General features: G+C 51.7%; 1 protein-coding gene across 1 annotated transcript in view; it reads right to left on the minus strand.

The window, feature by feature from the left end:
- The window catches only part of LOC118360558 (calmodulin-binding transcription activator 1-like), a 674,662-nt gene that overhangs the window by 425,677 nt on the left and 226,814 nt on the right, over positions 1 to 22,171 (minus strand). Inside the window, 1 exon segment of the mRNA XM_052485146.1 lies at positions 13,722 to 13,789. Within this exon segment, the coding sequence (XP_052341106.1) occupies positions 13,722 to 13,789 (68 nt within the window).

The following is a 22,171-nucleotide window of genomic DNA, read 5'->3' on the forward strand; positions in this document are numbered from 1 at the left end:
AAGGAGAGGAGAGGAGAAAGGAGAGGAGAAAGGAGAAGAGAGGAGAAAGGAGAGGAGGAGAAAGGAGAGGAGGAAAAAGGAGAGGAGAGGAGAAAGGAGAGGAGATGAGAAAGGAGAGGAGAGGAGTAAAGGAGGAGAATGGAGAGGAGAGGAGAAAGGAGAGGAGAGGAGAAAGGAGAGGAGAAAGGAGAGGAGAGGAGAAAGGAGAGGAGATGAGAAAGGAGAGGAGAGGAGTAAAGGAGGAGAATGGAGAGGAGAGGAGAAAGGAGAGGAGAGGAGAAAGGAGAGGAGAAAGGAGAGGAGAGGAGAAAGGAGAGGAGAGAGGGCTATTACGCTGGGACACAGGGGGTGGTAGGTTCAGTGTCATTGTGGGACCCTCAGAGGAGAGGTACTTATTGTTTGATAGTTTCAATATAAGAGAGTGCATGGTGTGAGTGTGTGTGTGTATGTGTGTGCGTGCGTGTGTGTGTGTGTGTGTGTGTGTGTGTATGTATGTGTGTGTGTGTGTGTGTATGTGTGTGCGTGCGTGTATGTATGTGTGTGTGTGTGTGTGTGTGTGTGCGCGTTGAAACGGAGGTGGATAGCTGACACAGCCCACTGCTTCATTTGCTGGTTTCCAGAAGCCATAACATATCAGTGTTTGTTCACTCTGACTACTGAAGGGAATAGGGAAGGACATGAACCATAAAGGCAAACACCACACAACACAACACACACCACACAGACACTGGTCGAAAGGACTGGATCACTCCCTCAGATCCACTTTGTGATTGGCTGCAGTTACCAGAAACCGTTCCTGTGTAATAGTAATGTGTGTCATTTAAAAGGATACTCTGTAGTTAATGAGTGACCCCTCTACGACACCAAGGTGTCCAACAACTCTCCTCCTTCTTTACTCATACAGCTCTCAGCATAAACTCTGTAGTCTGCATCTGGGTTGCACATTTTTAAAAACACAGGTATCCATTTGTGATGGACATTCATGTCTGGTCCTTATTGCATGAAGCATAGCACGAGGTTGACTGACATCCCCCAACAGATCGTTATCTAGAGCTAAGGCCTCAGTTTTTCACCCTTGCCCTGGCCTCCTCTGCTACGCTCTGCCTGGCCCTGCTCTGCCTGGCCCTGCTCTGCCTGGCCCTGCTCTACTCTCCTCTGCTACGCTCTGCCCGGCCCTGCTCTGCCTGGCCCTGCTCTACTCTCCTCTGCTACGCTCTGCCCGGCCCTGCTCTACTCTCCTCTGCTACGCTCTGCCTGGCACTGCTCTGCCCGGCCCTGCTCTACTCTCCTCTGCTACGCTCTGCCCGGCCCTGCTCTGCCCGGCCCTGCTCTACTCTCCTCTGCTACGCTCTGCCCGGCCCTGCTCTGCCCGGCCCTGCTCTACTCTCCTCTGCTACACTCTGCCCGGCCCTGCTCTACTCTCCTCTGCTACACTCTGCCCGGCCCTGCTCTACTCTCCTCTGCTACGCTCTGCCCGGCCCTGCTCTACTCTCCTCTGCTACACTCTGCCCAGCCCTGCTCTACTCTCCTCTGCCCGGCCCTGCTCTGCTCTCCTCTGCTACGCTCTGCCTGGCCCTGCTCTACTCTCCTCTGCTACGCTCTGCCTGGCCCTGCTCTACTCTCCTCTGCTACGCTCTGCCCGGCCCTTCTCTGCTCTCCTCTGCTACGCTCTGCCTGGCCCTGCTCTACTCTCCTCTGCTACGCTCTGCCCGGCCCTGCTCTGCTCTCCTCTGCTACGCTCTGCCTGGCCCTGCTCTGCTCTCCTCTGCTACGCTCTGCCTGGCCCTGCTCTACTCTCCTCTGCTACGCTCTGCCTGGCCCTGCTCTACTCTCCTCTGCTACGCTCTGCCCGGCCCTGCTCTACTCTCCTCTGCCCGGCCCTGCTCTACTCTCGTCTGCTACGCTCTGCCTGGCCCTGCTCTACTCTCCTCTGCTACGCTCTGCCCGGCCCTGCTCTACTCTCCTCTGCCTGGCCCTGCTCTACTCTCCTCTGCTACGCTCTGCCCAGCCCTGCTGTACTCTCGTCTGCTACGCTCTGCCCGGCCCTGCTCTGCCCGGCCCTGCTCCACTCTCCTCTGCTACGCTCTGCCTGGCCCTGCTCTACTCTCGTCTGCTACGCTCTGCCTGGCCCTGCTCTACTCTCCTCTGTTACGCTCTGCCCGGCCCTGCTCTACTCTCGTCTGCTACGCTCTGCCTGGCCCTGCTCTGCCCGGCCCTGCTCTCCTCTCCTCTGCCCGGCCCTGCTCTACTCTCCTCTGCTACGCTCTGCCCGGCCCTGCTCTACTCTCCTCTGCTACGCTCTGCCTGGCCCTGCTCTACTCTCCTCTGCTACGCTCTGCCCGGCTCTGCCTGGCCCTGCTCTACTCTCCTCTGCTACGCTCTGCCCGGCCCTGCTCTGCTCTCCTCTGCTACGCTCTGCCCGGCCCTGCTCTGCTCTCCTCTGCTACGCTCTGCCTGGCCCTGCTCTACTCTCCTCTGCTACGCTCTGCCTGGCCCTGCTCTACTCTCCTCTGCTACGCTCTGCCCGGCCCTGCTCTGCTCTCCTCTGCTACGCTCTGCCCGGCCCTGCTCTGCTCTCCTCTGCTACGCTCTGCCTGGCCCTGCTCTGCTCTCCTCTGCTACGCTCTGCCCGGCCCTGCTCTGCTCTCCTCTGCTACGCTCTGCCTGGCCCTGCTCTACTCTCCTCTGCTACGCTCTGCCTGGCCCTGCTCTGCCCGGCCCTGCTCTACTCTCCTCTGCTACGCTCTGCCTGGCCCTGCTCTACTCTCCTCTGCTACGCTCTGCCCGACCCTGCTCTGCTCTCCTCTGCTACGCTCTGCCCGGCCCTGCTCTGCTCTCCTCTGCTACGCTCTGCCTGGCCCTGCTCTACTCTCCTCTGCTACGCTCTGCCAGGCCCTGCTCTACTCTCCTCTGCTACGCTCTGCCCGGCCCTGCTCTGCTCTCCTCTGCTACGCTCTGCCCGACCCTGCTCTGCTCTCCTCTGCTACGCTCTGCCCGGCCCTGCTCTACTCTCCTCTGCTACGCTCTGCCAGGCCCTGCTCTACTCTCCTCTGCTACGCTCTGCCCGGCCCTTCTCTGCTCTCCTCTGCTACGCTCTGCCAGGCCCTACTCTACTCTCCTCTGCTACGCTCTGCCCGGCCCTTCTCTGCTCTCCTCTGCTACGCTCTGCCCGGCCCTGCTCTACTCTCCTCTGCTACGCTCTGCCAGGCCCTGCTCTACTCTCCTCTGCTACGCTCTGCCCGGCCCTGCTCTGCTCTCCTCTGCCCGGCCCTGCTCTGCTCTCCTCTGCTACGCTCTGCCTGGCCCTGCTCTACTCTCCTCTGCTCCGCTCTGCCTGGCCCTGCTCTACTCTCCTCTGCTACGCTCTGCCCGGCCATGCTCTGCTCTCCTCTGCTACGCTCTGCCTGGCCCTGCTCTACTCTCCTCTGCTACGCTCTGCCTGGCCCTGCTCTACTCTCCTCTGCTACGCTCTGCCTGGCCCTGCTCTGCTCTCCTCTGCTACGCTCTGCCTGGCCCTGCTCTACTCTCCTCTGCTACGCTCTGCCCGGCCCTGCTCTGCTCTCCTCTGCTACGCTCTGCCCGGCCCTGCTCTGCTCTCCTCTGCTACGCTCTGCCTGGCCCTGCTCTACTCTCCTCTGCTACGTTCTGCCCGGCCCTGCTCTACTCTCCTCTGCCCGGCCCTGCTCTACTCTCCTCTGCCCGGCCCTGCTCTACTCTCCTCTGCTACGCTCTGCCCGGCCCTGCTCTACTCTCCTCTGCTACGCTCTGCCCGGCCCTGCTCTACTCTCCTCTGCCCGGCCCTGCTCTACTCTCCTCTCCTCTGCCCGGCCCTGCTCTACTCTCCTCTCCTCTGCCCGGCCCTGCTCTACTCTCCTCTGCCCGGCCCTGCTCTACTCTCCTCTGCCTGGCCCTGCTCTGCCCCGCCCTGCTCTGCCCGGCCCTGCTCTGCCCTGCTCTACCCGGCCCTGCTCTGCCCTGCTCTACTCTCCTCTCCTCTGCCCGGCCCTGCTCTACTCTCCTCTCCTCTGCCCGGCCCTGCTCTACTCTCCTCTGCCCGGCCCTGCTCTGCCCGGCCCTGCTCTGCCCGGCCCTGCTCTGCCCTGCTCTCATTGTCCTCTCAGCAGCATGCCAGCCTTAACACTACATGCTTTAGCGATGGCCGCACTTTAAAAAAAGGTTCACAGAATAAATGACCATGGCTATCGGTGTGGGATGCAGGGGGTAGAAATCCTAATTATCAGTTTAAGTCTGTTCCCTCCCTTCAGAGACAGAGGAGAGGTATATGGTAAGAGCGATCTTAAATCACACTCCTGGTCAGGCGTTCATTAAAGCCATAATACCAGGCTCTCTCTCTAATGGAAATGGAAGCCAGCGCAGGCAGCTCTCTCTAGCGTTGGGGTGTAAATTACAGTGTAAGGCCCAGCCTAGTTGGGAAACTTCCCTGGCTCTGACAGGTGCAGCCTGCATTAGCTGTAGTTCTGTTCTAGCAGTCAGTAGGAGAGCGCTGCTATTGATTTTAACCGCTGTTGCACTTCCTATCTGAAAGGGAATGTGTATTACAAGGACTGAGCACATCAATCACTCTGCTTCTCGACTACTCTCCCCTGGCTGGTGCCAGGCCCCTTCTGATTCAGGAAGGATAAACAAACAAAACGGACCCAAAACAAACCAGCACAAACACTGGCTGGAATGAGTAGGTGGCTACACATGTATTATAACATAATATAATATATCTATTGCACTCCTAATTTGCCTATTCATTGTTGATCCTCCATGTTGGCAGTGTGTTGGCTGTGTGATAGCAGTGTGTTGGCTGTGTGTTAGCAGTGTGTTGGCTGTGTGATAGCAGTGTGTTGGCTGTGTGATAGCAGTGTGTTGGCTGTGTGATAGCAGTGGGTTGGCTGTGTGACCGCAGTGTGTTGGCTGTGTGTTAGCAGTGTGTTGGCTGTGTGATAGCAGTGTGTTGGCTGTGTGATAGCAGTGTGTTGGCTGTGTGATAGCAGTGGGTTGGCTGTGTGATAGCAGTGTGTTGGCTGTGTGATAGCAGTGTGTTGGCTGTGTGATAGCAGTGTGTTGGCGGTGTGACAGCAGTGTGTTGGCTGTGTGACAGCAGTGTTTTGGCTGTGTGATAGCAGTGTGTTGGCTGTGTGATAGCAGTGTGTTGGCTGTGTGATAGCAGTGTGTTGGCAGTGTGTCATCTTCATGCAGGCCATGTCCTGGGTTATGCGTCATCTTGGTCAAACAGCTGGCGTCAACTCCATCAGCTCTCCACTCACCCCAGCCTCCCTCTCCCCCAGTCCCCACTCCCTTTAGCATGTTAATGACCTGGCTTCCTGCGTGTCTCAGAGTGGAAACAAACACATGGAGATGTGGAGCAGCTATGCAGTCCTTGCCTTGTTCTCCATGCATGACCTGCTGCTTATCATAGCCTGCAGGCCTCTCTCTCACAGCCTGCCGTCCTCTCTCTCACAGCCTGCCGGCCTCTCTCTCACAGCCTGCCGGCCTCTCTCTCACAGCCTGCCGGCCTCTCTCTCACAGCCTGCCGGCCTCTCTCTCACAGCCTGCCGGCCTCTCTCTCACAGCCTGCCGTCCTCTCTCTCACAGCCTGCCGGCCTCTCTCTCACAGCCTGCCGTCCTCTCTCTCACAGCCTGCCGTCCTCTCTCTCACAGCCTGCCGGCCTCTCTCTCACAGCCTGCCGTCCTCTCTCTCACAGCCTGCCGGCCTCTCTCTCACAGCCTGCCGGCCTCTCTCTCACAGCCTGCCGGCCTCTCTCTCACAGCCTGCCGGCCTCTCTCTCACAGCCTGCCGGCCTCTCTCTCACAGCCTGCCGTCCTCTCTTTCACAGCCTGCCGGCCTCTCTCTCACAGCCTGCCGTCCTCTCTCTCACAGCCTGCCGGCCTCTCTCTCACAGCCTGCCGGCCTCTCCATCTCAGCCTGCCGGCCTCTCTCCATCACAGCCTGCCGGCCTCTCTCCATCTCAGCCTGCCGGCCTCTCTCCATCTCAGCCTGCCGGCCTCTCTCCATCTCAGCCTGCCGGCCTCTCTCCATCTCAGCCTGCCGGCCTCTCTCCATCTCAGCCTGCCGGCCTCTCTCCATCTCAGCCTGCCGGCCTCTCTCCATCTCAGCCTGCTGGCCTCTCTCCATCTCAGCCTGCTGGCATCTCTCCATCTCAGCCTGCTGGCCTCTCTCTATCTCAGCCTGCTGGCCTCTCTCTATCTCAGCCTGCCGGCCTCTCTCCATCTCAGCCTGCTGGCCTCTCTCCATCTCAGCCTGCTGGCCTCTCTCCATCTCAGCCTGCTGGCCTCTCTCTATCTCAGCCTGCTGGCCTCTCTCCATCTCAGCCTGCCGGCCTCTCTCCATCTCAGCCTGCCGGCCTCTCTCCATCTCAGCCTGCTGGCCTCTCTCTATCTCAGCCTGCTGGCCTCTCTCTATCTCAGCCTGCTGGCCTCTCTTTCTCTCAGCCTGCTGGCCTCTCTCTATCTTAGCCTGCTGGCCTCTCTCTTTCTCACAGCCTGCTCTCTCTATCTCACCGCCTGCTCTCTCTCTCTCTCTCTCAGCCTGCTGGCCTCTCTCTATCTCAGCCTGCTGGCCTCTCTCTTTCTCACAGCCTGCTGGCCTCTCTCTATCTCACCGCCTGCTGTCTCTCTCTATCTCACAGCCTGCTGGCCTCTCTCTATCTCACAGCCTGCTGGCTTCTCTCTATCTCAGCCTGCTGGCCTCTCTCTATCTTAGCCTGCTGGCCTCTCTCTATCTCAGCCTGCTGGCCTCTCTCTATCTCAGCCTGCTGGCCTCTCTCTATCTCAGCCTGCTGGCCTCTCTCTATCTCAGCCTGCTGGCCTCTCTCTATCACAGCCTGCTGGCCTCTCTCTATCTCAGCCTGCTGGCCTCTCTCTATCTCAGCCTGCTGGCCTCTCTCTATCTCAGCCTGCTGGCCCCTCTCTATCTCAGCCTGCTGGCCTCTCTCTCTCTCTCTCTCTCTCTCAGCCTGCTGGCCTCTCTCTCTCTCTCTCTCAGCCTGCTGGCTCTCTATCTTAGCCTGCTGGCCTCTCTCTCTCACAGCCTGCCGGCCTCTCTCTCACAGCCTGCCGGCCTCTCTCTCACAGCCTGCCGGCCTCTCTCTCACAGCCTGCCGGCCTCTCTCTCACAGCCTGCCGGCCTCTCTCTCACAGCCTGCCGGCCTCTCTCTCACAGCCTGCCGTCCTCTCTCTCACAGCCTGCCGGCCTCTCTCTCAAAGCCTGCCGTCCTCTCTCTCACAGCCTGCCGGCCTCTCTCTCACAGCCTGCCGGCCTCTCCATCTCAGCCTGCCGGCCTCTCTCCATCACAGCCTGCCGGCCTCTCTCCATCTCAGCCTGCCGGCCTCTCTCCATCTCAGCCTGCCGGCCTCTCTCCATCTCAGCCTGCCGGCCTCTCTCCATCTCAGCCTGCCGGCCTCTCTCCATCTCAGCCTGCCGGCCTCTCTCCATCTCAGCCTGCTGGCCTCTCTCCATCTCAGCCTGCCGGCCTCTCTCTATCTCAGCCTGCTGGCCTCTCTCTATCTCAGCCTGCTGGCCTCTCTCCATCTCAGCCTGCTGGCCTCTCTCCATCTCAGCCTGCTGGCCTCTCTCCATCTCAGCCTGCTGGCCTCTCTCTATCTCAGCCTGCTGGCCTCTCTCCATCTCAGCCTGCCGGCCTCTCTTCATCTCAGCCTGCTGGCCTCTCTCTATCTCAGCCTGCTGGCCTCTCTTTCTCTCAGCCTGCTGGCCTCTCTTTCTCTCAGCCTGCTGGCCTCTCTCTATCTTAGCCTGCTGGCCTCTCTCTTTCTCACAGCCTGCTCTCTCTCTCTCTCTCTCAGCCTGCTGGCCTCTCTCTATCTCAGCCTGCTGGCCTCTCTCTATCTCACCGCCTGCTGTCTCTCTCTATCTCACAGCCTGCTGGCCTCTCTCTATCTCACAGCCTGCTGGCTTCTCTCTATCTCAGCCTGCTGGCCTCTCTCTATCTTAGCCTGCTGGCCTCTCTCTATCTCAGCCTGCTGGCCTCTCTCTATCTCAGCCTGCTGGCCTCTCTCTATCTCAGCCTGCTGGCCTCTCTCTATCTCAGCCTGCTGGCCTCTCTCTATCTCAGCCTGCTGGCCTCTCTCTATCTCACAGCCTGCTGGCCTCTCTCGATCACAGCCTGCTGGCCTCTCTCTATCTCAGCCTGCTGGCCTCTCTCTATCTCAGCCTGCTGGCCTCTCTCTATCTCAGTCTGCTGGCCTCTCTCTATCTCAGCCTGCTGGCCCCTCTCTATCTCAGCCTGCTGGCCTCTCTCTCTCTCTCTCTCTCTCTCTCAGCCTGCTGGCCTCTCTCTCTCTCTCTCTCAGCCTGCTGGCTCTCTATCTTAGCCTGCTGGCCTCTCTCTCTCACAGCCTGCCGGCCTCTCTCTCACAGCCTGCCGGCCTCTCTCTCACAGCCTGCCGGCCTCTCTCCATCTCAGCCTGCTGGCCTCTCTCCATCTCAGCCTGCTGGCCTCTCTCCATCTCAGCCTGCTGGCCTCTCTCTCTCTCTCTCAGCCTGCTGGCCTCTCTCTATCTCAGCCTGCTGGCCTCTCTCTCTCTCAGCCTGGTGGCCTCTCTCTCTCTCAGCCTGGTGGCCTCTCTCTCTCAGCCTGGTGGCCTCTCTCTCTCAGCCTGCTGGCCTCTCTCTCTCAGCCTGCTGGCCTCTCTCTCTCAGCCTGCTGGCCTCTCTCTCTCAGCCTGCTGGTCTCTCTCTCTCAGCCTGCTGGCCTTTCTCTCTCAGCCTGGTGGACTCGCTCTCTCAGCCAGCTGGCCTCTCTCTCACAGCCTGCTGTCCTCTCACAGCCTGGTGGACTCTCTCTCTCAGCCTGCTGGCCTCTCTCTCTCAGCCTGCTGGCCTCTCTCTCTCACAGCCTGCTGTCCTCTCACAGCCTGGTGGACTGTCTCTCTCAGCCTGCTGGCCTCTCTCTCACAGCCTTCTGGCCTTTCTCTCACAGCCTGGTGGACTCAATTCAATTCAATTCAATTCAATTCAAGGGATTTATTGGCATGGGAAACATGTGTTAACATTGCCAAAGCAATGTCTCTCTCTCTCAGCCTGCTGGCCTCTCTCTCTCAGCCTGCTGGCCTCTCTCTCTCAGCCTGCTGGTCTCTCTCTCTCAGCCTGCTGGCCTTTCTCTCTCAGCCTGGTGGACTCGCTCTCTCAGCCAGCTGGCCTCTCTCTCACAGCCTGCTGTCCTCTCACAGCCTGGTGGACTCTCTCTCTCAGCCTGCTGGCCTCTCTCTCTCACAGCCTGCTGTCCTCTCACAGCCTGGTGGACTGTCTCTCACAGCCTGGTGGACTGTCTCTCTCAGCCTGCTGGCCTCTCTCTCACAGCCTTCTGGCCTTTCTCTCACAGCCTGGTGGACTCAATTCAATTCAATTCAATTCAATTCAAGGGCTTTATTGGCATGGGAAACATGTGTTAACATTGCCAAAGCAAGTGAGGTAGACAACATACAAAGTGAATATATAAGGTGAAAAACAACAAAAATGAACAGTAAACATTACACATACAGAAGTTTCAAAACAGTAAAGACATTACAAATGTCATATTATATATATATATATATATATATATATATATATATATACAATGTACAAATAGTTAAAGGACACAAGATAAAATAAATAAGCATAAATATGGGTTGTATTTACAATGGTGTTTGTTCTTCACTGGTTGCCCTTTTCTCGTGGCAACAGGTCACAAATCTTGCTGCTGTGATGGCACACTGTAGATTTGGGAGTTTTTCAAAATTGGATTTGTTTTCAAATTCTTTGTGGATCTGTGTGATCTGGGGGAAATATGTATCTCTAATATGGTCATAAATTGGGCAGGAGGTTAGGAAGTGCAGCTCAGTTTCCACCTCATTTTGTGGGCAGTGAGCACATAGCCTGTCTTCTCTTGAGAGCCATGTCTGCCTACGGCGGCCTTTCTCAATAGCAAGGCTATGCTCACTGAGTCTGTACATAGTCAAAGCTTTCCTTAATTTTGGGTCAGTCACAGTGGTCAGGTATTCTGCCGCTGTGTACTCTCTGTGTAGGGCCAAATAGCATTCTAGTTTGCTCTGTTTTTTTGTTAATTCTTTCCAATGTGTTAAGTAATTATCTTTTTGTTTTCTCATGATTTGGTTGGGTCTAATTGTGCTGTTGTCCTGGGGCTCTGTAGGGTGTGTTTGTGTTTGTGAACAGAGCCCCAGGACCAGCTTGCTTAGGGGACTCTTCTCCAGGTTCATCTCTCTGTAGGTGATGGCTTTGTTATGGAAGGTTTGTGAATCGCTTCCTTTTAGGTGGTTGTAGAATTTAATGGCTCTTTTCTGGATTTTGATAATTAGTGGGTATCGGCCTAATTCTGCTCTGCATGCATTATTTGGTGTTTTAGAGTCTCAATTTGGGGTTTGTCCCATTTTGTGAAGTCTTGGTTGGTGAGCGGACCCCAGACCTCACAACCATAAAGGGCAATGGGCTCTATGACTGATTCAAGTATTTTTAGCCAAATCCTAATTGGTATGTTGAAATGTATGTTTCTTTTGATGGCATAGAATGCCCTTCTTGCCTCGTCTCTCAGATCATTCACAGCTTTGTGGAAGTTACCTGTGGCGCTGATGTTTAGGCCAAGGTATGTATAGTTTTTTGTGTGCTCTAGGGCAACAGTGTCTAGATGGAATTTGAATTTGTGGTCCTGGTGACTGGACCTTTTTTGGAACACCATTATTTTGGTCTTACTGAGATTTACTGTCAGGGCCCAGGTCTGACAGAATCTGTGCATAAGATCTAGGTGCTGCTGTAGGCCCTCCTTGGTTGGTGACAGAAGCACCAGATCATCAGCAAACAGCAGACATTTGACTTCGGATTCTAGCAGGGGGAGGCCGGGTGCTGCAGACTTTTCTAGTGCCCGCGCCAATTCGTTGATATATATGTTGAAGAGGGTGGGGCTTAAGCTGCATCCTTGTCTAACCCCACGACCCTGTGTGAAGAAATGTGTGTGTTTTTTGCCAATTTTAACCGCACACTTGTTGTTTGTGTACATGGATTTTATAATGTCATATGTTTTACCCCCAACACCACTTTCCATCAGTTTGTATAGCAGACCCTCATGCCAGATTGAGTCGAAGGCTTTTTTGAAATCAACAAACTCTCTCTCTCTGGCCTCTCTCTCTCAGCCTTCTGTCCTCTCTCTCACAGGCTGGTGGCCTCTCTCTCACAGCCTGCTGAACTCTCTCTGACAGCCTGCTGGCCTCTCTCTCTCAGCCTGCTGGCCTCTTTCTCAGCCTAGTGGCTGTCTCAGCCTGCTGTCCCCTCTCTCAGCCTGCTGGCCTCTCTCAGCCTGCTGGCCTCTTTCTCAGCCTAGTGGCTGTCTCAGCCTGCTGGCCTCTCTCAGCCTGCTGGCCTCCCTCTCTAATCCTGCTGGCCTCTTTCTCAGCCAAGTGGCTGTCTCAACCTGCTGGCCTCTCTCTCAGCCTGCTGGCCTCTCTCAGCCTGCTGGACTCTTTCACAGCTCAGTCCACTGACCCGGCAACAGAGCCTCGTACCTCCTAATGCACGTCGTATCTCCTGTCCTCACACAGATACGTGTGCACACACATGCACACACTCTCTGATGTGGGTGTGATGACAAATGGCACTCCGTCCAGCCCTTAAGCACAGCTCTCCCTTGTACAACCCCTGACCTCTCAGCAAAGTGCTGTAACAGAAAGGTTACAGCCCATCAATCAGACTCCATCAATCACCCTGCTACCCCCCGGTCTGTCACAAAGCTTTACCCTCTCTCTCTCTCTGACGGACAGCTTCAGGAACACAAACACTACACCAGCCCCCGGCCTCCGCCTCTACAGCCGCAGCCCCTCCATTCCTGCCTGCCTGGCCGTATCACCCTCACCCCTACATAAATGCCATAACAGCCATAATATAGCAGCTCCTCTCATCCATGTAAGGTGCAGCTCTGCTCCTGTCCACTCCTCCTAAGTAGGCTCTGTGGTTCTGTCTGGCCCCCGGCCTCCATCTCATCCCTCAGTGCCACATCTACTGCAACATCAGCACCCACACATGGTTCCTGACAGGTCAGGACTGACTCTAGGACTCAGTGGTCTCTAGGACCCAGCAGACTGGTGACAGTCAGTCACAGACTCCACCACCATCACCATTATAGTCCAACTGGATGCTGATTGGACAATGTGTGACTCGAGCCTCAAAAGCTTTCCCTGTTATTGTCTATTAGTCCCTTCATTCTCCAGAGTACTGCTCCTGTACTTATGTTAATACCGCTGAGTGTTGCTTTTTTCATTCTAGTTACTGTAAAGTACAGCAAGATAACAGAGCCTGCTGTTTTACATGTTCCTGGAGACAGCCGTTAATAACATTGGGCCTAATGTCAAATATTCCCCCGGTGTCTGACGACAAGGAGGCCTGGTTGGGGGAGTTCATTGTTGGGGAGGGGTGATGATAAAAAGGCGTAGAGTAGAAGTCAGGGCGCTCTTTAGGCCATCTTCTACAATTACACAGGGAAACGTATTATTCATTGCCACTTTCTTTATGCGGAGCCATTATCAATGTCCCTGGCAGGCAGAGGAGAGGAACTAGAGGACTGATCTGTCTGATCTGATCTGAGGGCCAACAGTACAGTTACACATGGATGAGGACTGTTAATAACACCAGGGATGGAAGGGAGAGGAGGGGGAGGTAAAGGAGGTAAAGGACGCTGATGATAGAGAAAGGTTAGAATATATTTAAACACAGAGTCAATTCCTCATCAGGATGTGTTGTGGTAGATCCCAGTGGGTGGTTGGTTGTGTGTGTGTTCTGTGTTCGCTCTACACGCAGAAGAGAATGGCAAGGTCCAGCACAGTCTAACACTGCCTGTTACTCAAAGCTCGTCAAATAAAGAGATGTCCACCAGCGTTAATGATGTGGATTTATGACATAATTCACGGTCGGAAACTCGGTTTCCAGGATGGGAACTATGGTGGTATAAATAAGAGTAAATACTGTTACCGTGGAAATAACATCAACACTGTTTAGATTTAATTCCATGTGTCAGACACAAACAAATACTTTGATAGGACAGGGTAGGTAGGAGTTTTCTTATTTGGCATATGCTACATATCATGGATATAATCACTGTGGTGCCATCATTTTTCCATTTACAAAAGTTACTTCTTATTGACATTCATATCCACATTCCTCCCTCCCTCCCTCCCTCCCTCCCTCCCTCCTCCCTCCCTCCCTCCCTCCCTCCCTCCCTCCCTCCCTCCCTCCCTCCCCACATGCAGAACAAGCCCTCAAATCAACCCTACTTCGTTCTATTGGAGATTGTGTGAATGTGCAGACAGATACCAACACATTAGCCTCACATTCACAGCGGAGACCAGAGGAGTGCATGTTGTCTTAATTGGCCCGCTAAAAGGCAATAATTAGTCAACATTAATATTCCTTCGTCTGGCTCAAATAGCTTCTGAAAGGTGCAAAGTTTTCCAAACTGCCATCAGGCAGCTTGTAATATTAAACAACTATCCAACTCTCAACATGGGGGGGGTGGTTTTCTAATGGGTTCAGTAGGGATTCCTGGTACTCGACACGAGACACAAATATCTCAAATGAAGAAAATTATACTATGGAGTGAAGCCTACAAAATAAAAGGCACAGTGTGGTATTTTCTGTGAAGAGATGTTATTTGTGGTTATTTCTTGGAAGACGTCGACATCTCGCTTACCTTGTTTTAGGGGACGTCGTTAGCCATTCCTCATGCTTTTCAAACGTTATCAAGTAAGCTGCAATTTCCTGTGAGAGAGAAGAGAGGGAGGGAGGGAGGGAGGGAGGGAGGGAGGGAGGGAGGGAGGGAGGGAGGGAGGGAGGGAGGGAGGGAGGGAGGGAGGGAGGGAGGGAGGGAGGGAGGGAGGGAGAGAAGGAAAGGCTTCAGTCACCTGGAGCTAGTGTTGCTAATACATTGTGGAGACCACGGTTCATTGACCTTCAGACAGGAGAACACACAGCACAAACACAGAGGGAGCAAAGAGAAGACATGATGCAGGTCCTATGCTTATAAAGGACCAGCCAGGTAAATGGAGATTGGGTAAAGTAGCACACAGTAGACAGACAGAGACAAGAGATGCAACACACAGCAGCAGAGGTCAGATCCTATTTGTGACCATCTTAGTTAAGCAGGTTTTGATCAACCTCTCCTCCGAAGACTTCAAGGTGCTTCTCACACAGATTGACGTCTCCAGCGTTTCACATTCAGAGAGCGGCTTTTCATTTTCCTTGGTTTCGATCCTCCCCCCAATCCGCTTTGATCTGCCCTTGACACCCATCTATGTAGCCATCCACTCTTTAGCCTTGGAATAATCAGCACACACCACTCACACAGTACATTGCCATGTACTGGAACTAGGCTAACTAGTATGTGGATACTATAAAGTCCTCTACATGTGCAGTAAAGGAGATGCTATGACGTACAGTGAGGAGATGCTACAGCTACTATAGATAGATATACACTGAACCCAAATATAAACACAAAATGTAGAGCGTAAAGGTCCCATGTTTCATGAGCTGAAATAAAATATCCCAGAAATGTTCCATATGCACAAAAAGCTTATTTCTCTCAAATTGTGTTCACAAATGTATTTACATTCCTGTTAGTGAGCATGTCTCCTTTGCCAAGATAATCCATCCACCTGACAGGTATGGCATATCAAGAAGCTGATTAAACAGCATGATCCTTACACAGGTGCACCTAGTGCTGGGGACAATAAAAGGTCACTCTAAAATGTGCCGTTTTGTCACACAACACAATGCCACAGATGTCTCAAGTTTTGGGGGAATGTGCAGTTGGCATGCTGATTGCAGGAATGTCCACCAGAGCTGTTGCCAGATCATGTAATGTTCATTTCTCTAATAAGCCACCTCCGGTGTTGTTTTAAAGAATTTGGCAGTACGTCCAACCTGCAGACCACGAGTAACCATGCCAGCCCAGGACCTCCACATTCAGCTTCTTCACCTGCAGGATCGTCCGAGACCAGATACCTGGACAGCTGATGAAACTGTGGGTTTGCACAACCGAAGAATTTCTGTACAAACTGTCAGAAACCATGTAAGGGAACCTCATCTCATCTCAGCTCGTCGTCCTCACCAGGGTCTTAATCTGACTGCAGTTCGGCTTCAGTGGGGAAATGCTCACAATTCTCTGGCCACTGGCACGCTGGAGAAGTGTGCTCTTCACGGATGAATCCCACTTTCAACTGTACCAGGTAGATGGTAGACAGCGTGTATGCCGTCAGGTTGATGAGTGGTTTGCTGATGTCAACAGTTTGCTGATGTCCGAGTGCCCCATGGTGGCGGTGGGGTTATGGTATGGGCAGACATAAGCTACAAACAACAAACACAATTGCATTTTATCAATGGCAATTTGAATGTACAGAGATACCATGATGAGATCCTGAGGCCCATTGTCATGCCATTCATCAGCCGCAATCACCTCATGTTTCACCATGATAATGCACGGCCCCATGTCGCAAGGATCTGTACACCATTCCTGTAAGCTGAAAATGTCCCAGTTCTCCAATGGCCTGCATACTCACCAGACATTGAGCATGTTAGGGATGCTCTGGACCGACATGTACGACAGTGTGTTCCAGTTCCCGCCAATATCCAGCAACTTCTCACAGCTATTGAAGAGGAGCGGGACAACATTCCACAGGCCACAATCAACAGCCTGATCAACTCTATATGAAGGAGATGAGTCGTACTGCATGAGGTGGTCACACCAGATACTGACTGGTTTACTGATCCAAAAAGGTATCTGTGATCAACATATGTATATCTGTATTCCCAGTCATGTGAAATCCATAGATTAGGGCCTAATGAATTTACTTTCCTTATATGAACCGCAACTCAGTCAAATCTTTGAAATTGTTGCATGCTGCGTTTCTATTTTTGTTCAGTGTAGATAATTGAGATACTATAGGGGCTGTCATGTTTTCAATGATCACAGTGGCTCTTGTGTCAGTCAGAGTATAAAGGCATAGCAGGCCAGGCTACCCACCCATTCTCACACCAAACTAATGGGCAGCACTTTGGATGCTGCCAGACAACCTCATGATTACCAGTGACAGCCAGCAATTCATCCCTCAGCCGGAGCATTTGTCAGCTACTCAGACAGAGAGACAGACATACAGACACCTAGATGAGGAGGCATGGAGGAGAGACCTGGTGTCATCTCCTACAATAATATCATCTTTCGATATCTAGGGATGTGTGTGTGTGTGTCTCTGTGTGGTGTGTGAACAAAACGTTTTGTGTATATGGGCTATGTTTACACAATATGTCCCTTCATGTGTGCTGCTACTTGTCCTGTCCACACGGGGAAATAACGTCAACAATAACGGGAGAAGCAACAACGGAAATCGCAGCAACAAGTGATAATATCAACTGAATAAATCCCCATTCACATACAGAATAATCCCATAGTGTCGGAGAGAGTACACACGCACACGCACAAACACACACACACGCACAAACACACGCACAAACACACACACTCGCATAAACACACACACACACACACACACACACACACACACACACACACACACACACACACACACACACACACACACACACACACACACACACACACACACACACACACACACACACACACACACACACACACTATGCCCAGTGTGATGAACATCTATGGCTAGGAGCTGAGAAGCAGCCTCCCCCTGGTCCTGTGTCATGATGAGTGTGTCCTGGCAGTGACCAGCACCACCAGAGCCTAATCCTGGCTGAGCCTGCCCAAGGGGCTGCTGGGGGAACCAGGGTGAGGAAGGAGCCAAGGTGAGGAGGGATCTCAGGCTGGCAGGAGTCCCGCTGGGGAGCGAGGGAGCATGACATGGCTTCCAGGTGCAGGCTGGGAGATAATAAAGCGTCGATTAACTTCCTGTCTCCCTGCCATAATGACCAGAGGGGAGGAAGCCATGGCCACAGCATGACAAGGTGGGGGCTAGAGCTGTTGTCTCTTCACTCCAGCAAGTAGTTTATGATTGAATTAGGAAAAGGGTACAATAACATGAAGAGAAATGTCAACCTACAGTGGTGGAAAGCTTTTTGGAGTTACTGAGCTAAATATGGACATTCAGGCCCCTGAGACTAGAAGCATGTGGAGCACAAGGAGAACAGAGAGGATGGTCCTTTTACTGTGCCAACCAAAACTACACTGTTGTGGCTAAGTAAATACAGTATCTGAGTGGAATATTCACATGATGGTAACAAGCATCTGTCTCCTCAGCTAAGATATAGGAGAAACACTACAGTGCAGGGATGGACACAACTAGACCTATGTTTTGTGCAGCACCATCACCAACAAGAAATATACTTTCCTGCACATATTACAAAATATATTTGAATAAAAGGGTGACTACTACATTCATTTCCTCCCTCCCTCCTAAAAGAGGCAGATGCTGTTGGGAGGAGTGTTAATTTCGGGAGGAATAAATAGCTGGTGTAACCTGTTCCGGTGGCCTCAGCCCTCTACATCACTCTCGTCTGAGCAGTCCGCCGGCCGGGCAGCTGGAGATGAAATAGCGGGCCCAGTCAGTCCGGTAAATAAAAGAGGAGTGGATGGAGGCTCCCTCTCCATCGCCCCCCTCTCTCTGAACAGATGCCAGGGATTACTTCAAGCCCCTGATCAACCATAAAGGTGCAATAATCTTACGGCGAGAAAACAAACAAAAACAGACGTGCGGCCGTTAAACAGCTGCAAAGAGACAAAGTTTGTTTGGGCGGCGTAATGAGAGGCTAGTGCTGCTTTCTAGTTGACTACACACGCTTCGTAGGCAGAACAGAGCAGAGTGAGGCGGAGAGGAGAGCGGAGAACAAGGCAAGCTGATGGTGAATCAAATTCAAGCCAGCAGCCGTCAACGAGCTCTGGACTCTATCGGCTGACCTTACTGCCTCTGGCCTGCATTCCATCACAAAGGGGAAATATTCACACACCAGTACACTACATCTCACCCTGTGTGACTCACAGATCAAACCTAGTGCACTACATCTCACCCTGTGTTACTCACAGATCAAACCTAGTACACTACATCTCACCCTGTGTGACTCACAGATCAAACCTAGTGCACTACATCTCACCCTGTGTTACTCACAGATCAAACCTAGTACACTACATCTCACCCTGTGTGACTCACAGATCAAACCTAGTGCACTACATCTCACCCTGTGTGACTCACAGATCAAACCTAGTGCACTACATCTCACCCTGTGTGACTCACAGATCAAACCTAGTGCACTACATCTCACCCTGTGTTACTCACAGATCAAACCTAGTACACTACATCTCACCCTGTGTGACTCACAGATCAAACCTAGTGCACTACATCTCACCCTGTGTTACTCACAGATCAAACCTAGTGCACTACATCTCACCCTGTGTGACTCACAGGTCAAACCTAGTACACTACATCTCACCCTGTGTGACTCACAGGTCAAACCTAGTACACTACATCTCACCCTGTGTGACTCACAGATCAAACCTAGTGCACTACATCTCACCCTGTGTTACTCACAGATCAAACCTAGTACACTACATCTCACCCTGTGTTACTCACAGATCAAACCTAGTACACTACATCTCACCCTGTGTGACTCACAGATCAAACCTAGTACACTACATCTCACCCTGTGTGACTCACAGATCAAACCTAGTGCACTACCTCTCACCCTGTGTTACTCACAGATCAAACCTCGTACACTACATCTCACCCTGTGTGACTCACAGGTCAAACCTAGTACACTACATCTCACCCTGTGTGACTCACAGGTCAAACCTAGTACACTACATCTCACCCTGTGTGACTCACAGGTCAAACCTAGTACACTACATCTCACCTTGTATGACTCACAGGTCAAACCTAGTACACTACATCTCACCCTGTGTGACTCACAGGTCAAACCTAGTACACTACATCTCACCCTGTGTGACTCACAGGTCAAACCTAGTACACTACATCTCACCCTGTGTGACTCACAGGTCAAACCTAGTACACTACATCTCACCTTGTATGACTCACAGGTCAAACCTAGTACACTACATCTCACTCTGTGTGACTCACAGGTCAAACCTAGTACACTACATCTCACCCTGTGTGACTCACAGGTCAAACCCAGCACACACTCTGACTCACAGGTGAAACCCTGCAGGGCACATTTGTTCACTCATCTGTACTTCAACGTTCAACTGACTGAAATATACAGCAATAGTATGTCCATGTGTTACTACATCTAGCTGTTTGTCTAGCTCCCTCGCAGCAGAACAGAGTAAACAGCACCAATCAACAGCCTAGCTGTCGAAAGGAGAATATGATCCGTAGCTAGTCTCTGTAATTGACACAGGGAATGAATGCAAAGAGCCCTTTCATTTAGCAAAGAAAACAACATGCAGCTGTTTGCTGCTGTAGCCCAGTCATCTCATTTGTTTCTTTTGTCTCTCTCCAAAGCTGTGACACGTACGTGTACGGAGAGCACAGATAGTATGCTAGCTACATGACAGAGTCCTATACCAGTTAATGGGAGATGTTAGACACCTTGAAAGGGTTTGTTTGTGCATCCTCTTCTCCATAAGCCTGTTACAATCAGAGAGGCTGATTACTGTGACCTGTCTCTGGTTGACATATGATTAACTTAACACTTCACAGGGTATCATTCCTTTCCTTCATCACCCAGCTAGCTCTGTTCTGTCTGTCCCGTCTCCCTCCTAGCAGCCACAAAGTCACCGTCTCATCAGTGTGTCGTGCTTTTCTAAACGTTGAGGTGAAAGCCTCCAAACGAGATTGACTCTGAGACGTCTGGCTCTGCCATTCAATGCCTCCCTCTTTTCAAATGATATTTTCACACTGTGGAAGTAACAGCGTTTTCTCCAGAGAAAATCACACTTTGAAATGTCTACCTATTTGAAATGAGAGATGACACTAACATATTCACCTTATTTCATTTGCTGGCACCCAGACGATACAGAGAGGGAAGTGGGTAGATGGCAGCCCCATGGAAAATAAACACCATTTGACCCTTTCTTTGTCTTAAAATCCACTGTAATGACTCTCTGGGGAGCAAGCGTTGAGCTAGGGCAGTTCCTTTGTGAAGCTGATCAGACAGACTGCATCACTTCATTAAGTCAGTTAGTTAAAGACTGGTTAGCTGTTTGATGGGGCTCTTTGTGAGACTGGTAGTAACACTGTCCCTGGGTGACTTAGGGGCTTGGCTTGCTACACGCCTGGCTGGCCGCCTGGCTGTTTGTTGCTGTTCAGTTCCTCTGGCTAGGGTAGCTGTGATTTATGTATGAAGAGAGGCATTGAGAGGATCAACGTTCCCCCATTTGGAATGACAGACCTGATCACTTGAAACAACTCTTGTTGTTTCATTAAAAGGGACAGATAGGAACATTATCTCAGGGCGGATCAGACACCTGTCTCTAAACACCATCCATAATGGCTCTCTCTCCCAAGGTGCCACAGCGCATTTGATCTGACAAGGGGGTCTCGTGTCTCTGAGGCACTCACCCCTACCATTTGAATACAAAGGTTTGTCTCACTGTGTGATGGTTTAATATCGTTTTTTTTAACAACCTCGAATAAAAACAACCTTGAACAACAGACATGTGTGTTTATACCCTGATAGTATGACCCTTAGTGTAATCGTGCAATATGTCTATGAAAACCTGAGGTCAAACAGTTATTCGTCCTCTTTTACCCATTACTTGTCTTTTCCAGTCATATAGGCCTATAGTATAATGGTACTAATGAAAAGCTATTTCAATCTGACTTATAAAAACAATGTTCTACAGTGTATTGATTACCAGCCTCAGTTAATGTTACTGGAGAATTATCACAGTGCATAAGGCAGGTTAGGATAGGGTATATCGTAATATAGTGCCTCTGGCCAGTCTTTAGTTGAGGACTGGTGAATGACGGAATGTATCCTGCCTGACGGTGCTTCTGTCTTTGACCTTGGCCTAAACTTGAAAGCAGGAAGCTTCATGAGAGGAAAGGGGTGGGGGGTGAGGACAGATATGGTGAGTGGAGCCTCCCTGACGACCCAGATCCACAGGAACCCAGACTCTGTGTGGAGAGCCAGGTCATCTGATATTTCCTCCAGGGCAACCCATGAAATCAAGCTGGCTAGGGCCAGGCACAAATGGATTAGAGGGGGGAGGGGAGGAGGAAACAGAGAGAGAGAAAGGTGGGGGAGTGTGGAGAGCTGCTCCAGTATCAAGGGATCCCGGAAGACAAATTCAAATGCAATTAGACACAGGAGAGATGGAGTCAGGGACATGTAGGGAGCGAGAGAGATAGGGGGAGTGAAAGAAGAGAGCGAAAGAGAAAAAAGAGGGAATAAACAAAGAAAGAGTGAGAGGAATAAAGCATGAGTATGACAAAGACAAATGTGTGAAAAGCAGCAGGAGTAAAGGTCTGGTGATTAAAAAGTGGACATCCCTTCAATCCTGCAGAGTGCAGCCTCCACGGTGAATCATTTGGGGTCTTTTTTGCTCATGAATTCGTAATGTACTCGCAACAATATTTCAAACACAGAACCATCAATATGATCTCATGTGGCCATAGAACTGATCAAAGGTAGATCATTGTTTCTAGAGGGAAGAACTATGGAAATGTATCATATTATTCAGAGTTGTAAAAAGATGTAGTAGATGGATTAAAACAGTGTTTCCCCTATATTCATCCGTTGTTATATCGTTGCCGCCACTTTTGGGATGGTAAAACTTTTTCAGTCTAAACTTAAACGACTAAAACCAGATATAAAGTATGTAGAAAATATAATGAAGCAATATACACTTAATCATTCCATGTCACTTGTTAAATCCACTTGAATCAGTGTAGATGAAGGGGAGGAGACAGGTTAAAGAAGGATTTTTAAGCTACAGCTGAGACATGGACGGTGTATGTGTACCATTCAGAGGGTGAATGGGCAAGACAAAAGATTGAAGTGCCTTTGAACGGGTATGTAGGTGCCAGGCGCACCGGTTTGAGTGTGTCAAGAACTGCAACGCTGCTTGGTTTTTAACACTCAACAGTTTCCCGTGTGTATCAAGAATGGTTCACCACCCAAAGGGCATCCAGTCAACTAGACACAACTGTGAGAAGC

The sequence above is a fragment of the Oncorhynchus keta genome, chromosome 28, assembly GCF_023373465.1.
Source record: "Oncorhynchus keta strain PuntledgeMale-10-30-2019 chromosome 28, Oket_V2, whole genome shotgun sequence".
In the NCBI taxonomy this organism is placed as follows: Eukaryota; Metazoa; Chordata; class Actinopteri; order Salmoniformes; family Salmonidae; genus Oncorhynchus; species Oncorhynchus keta.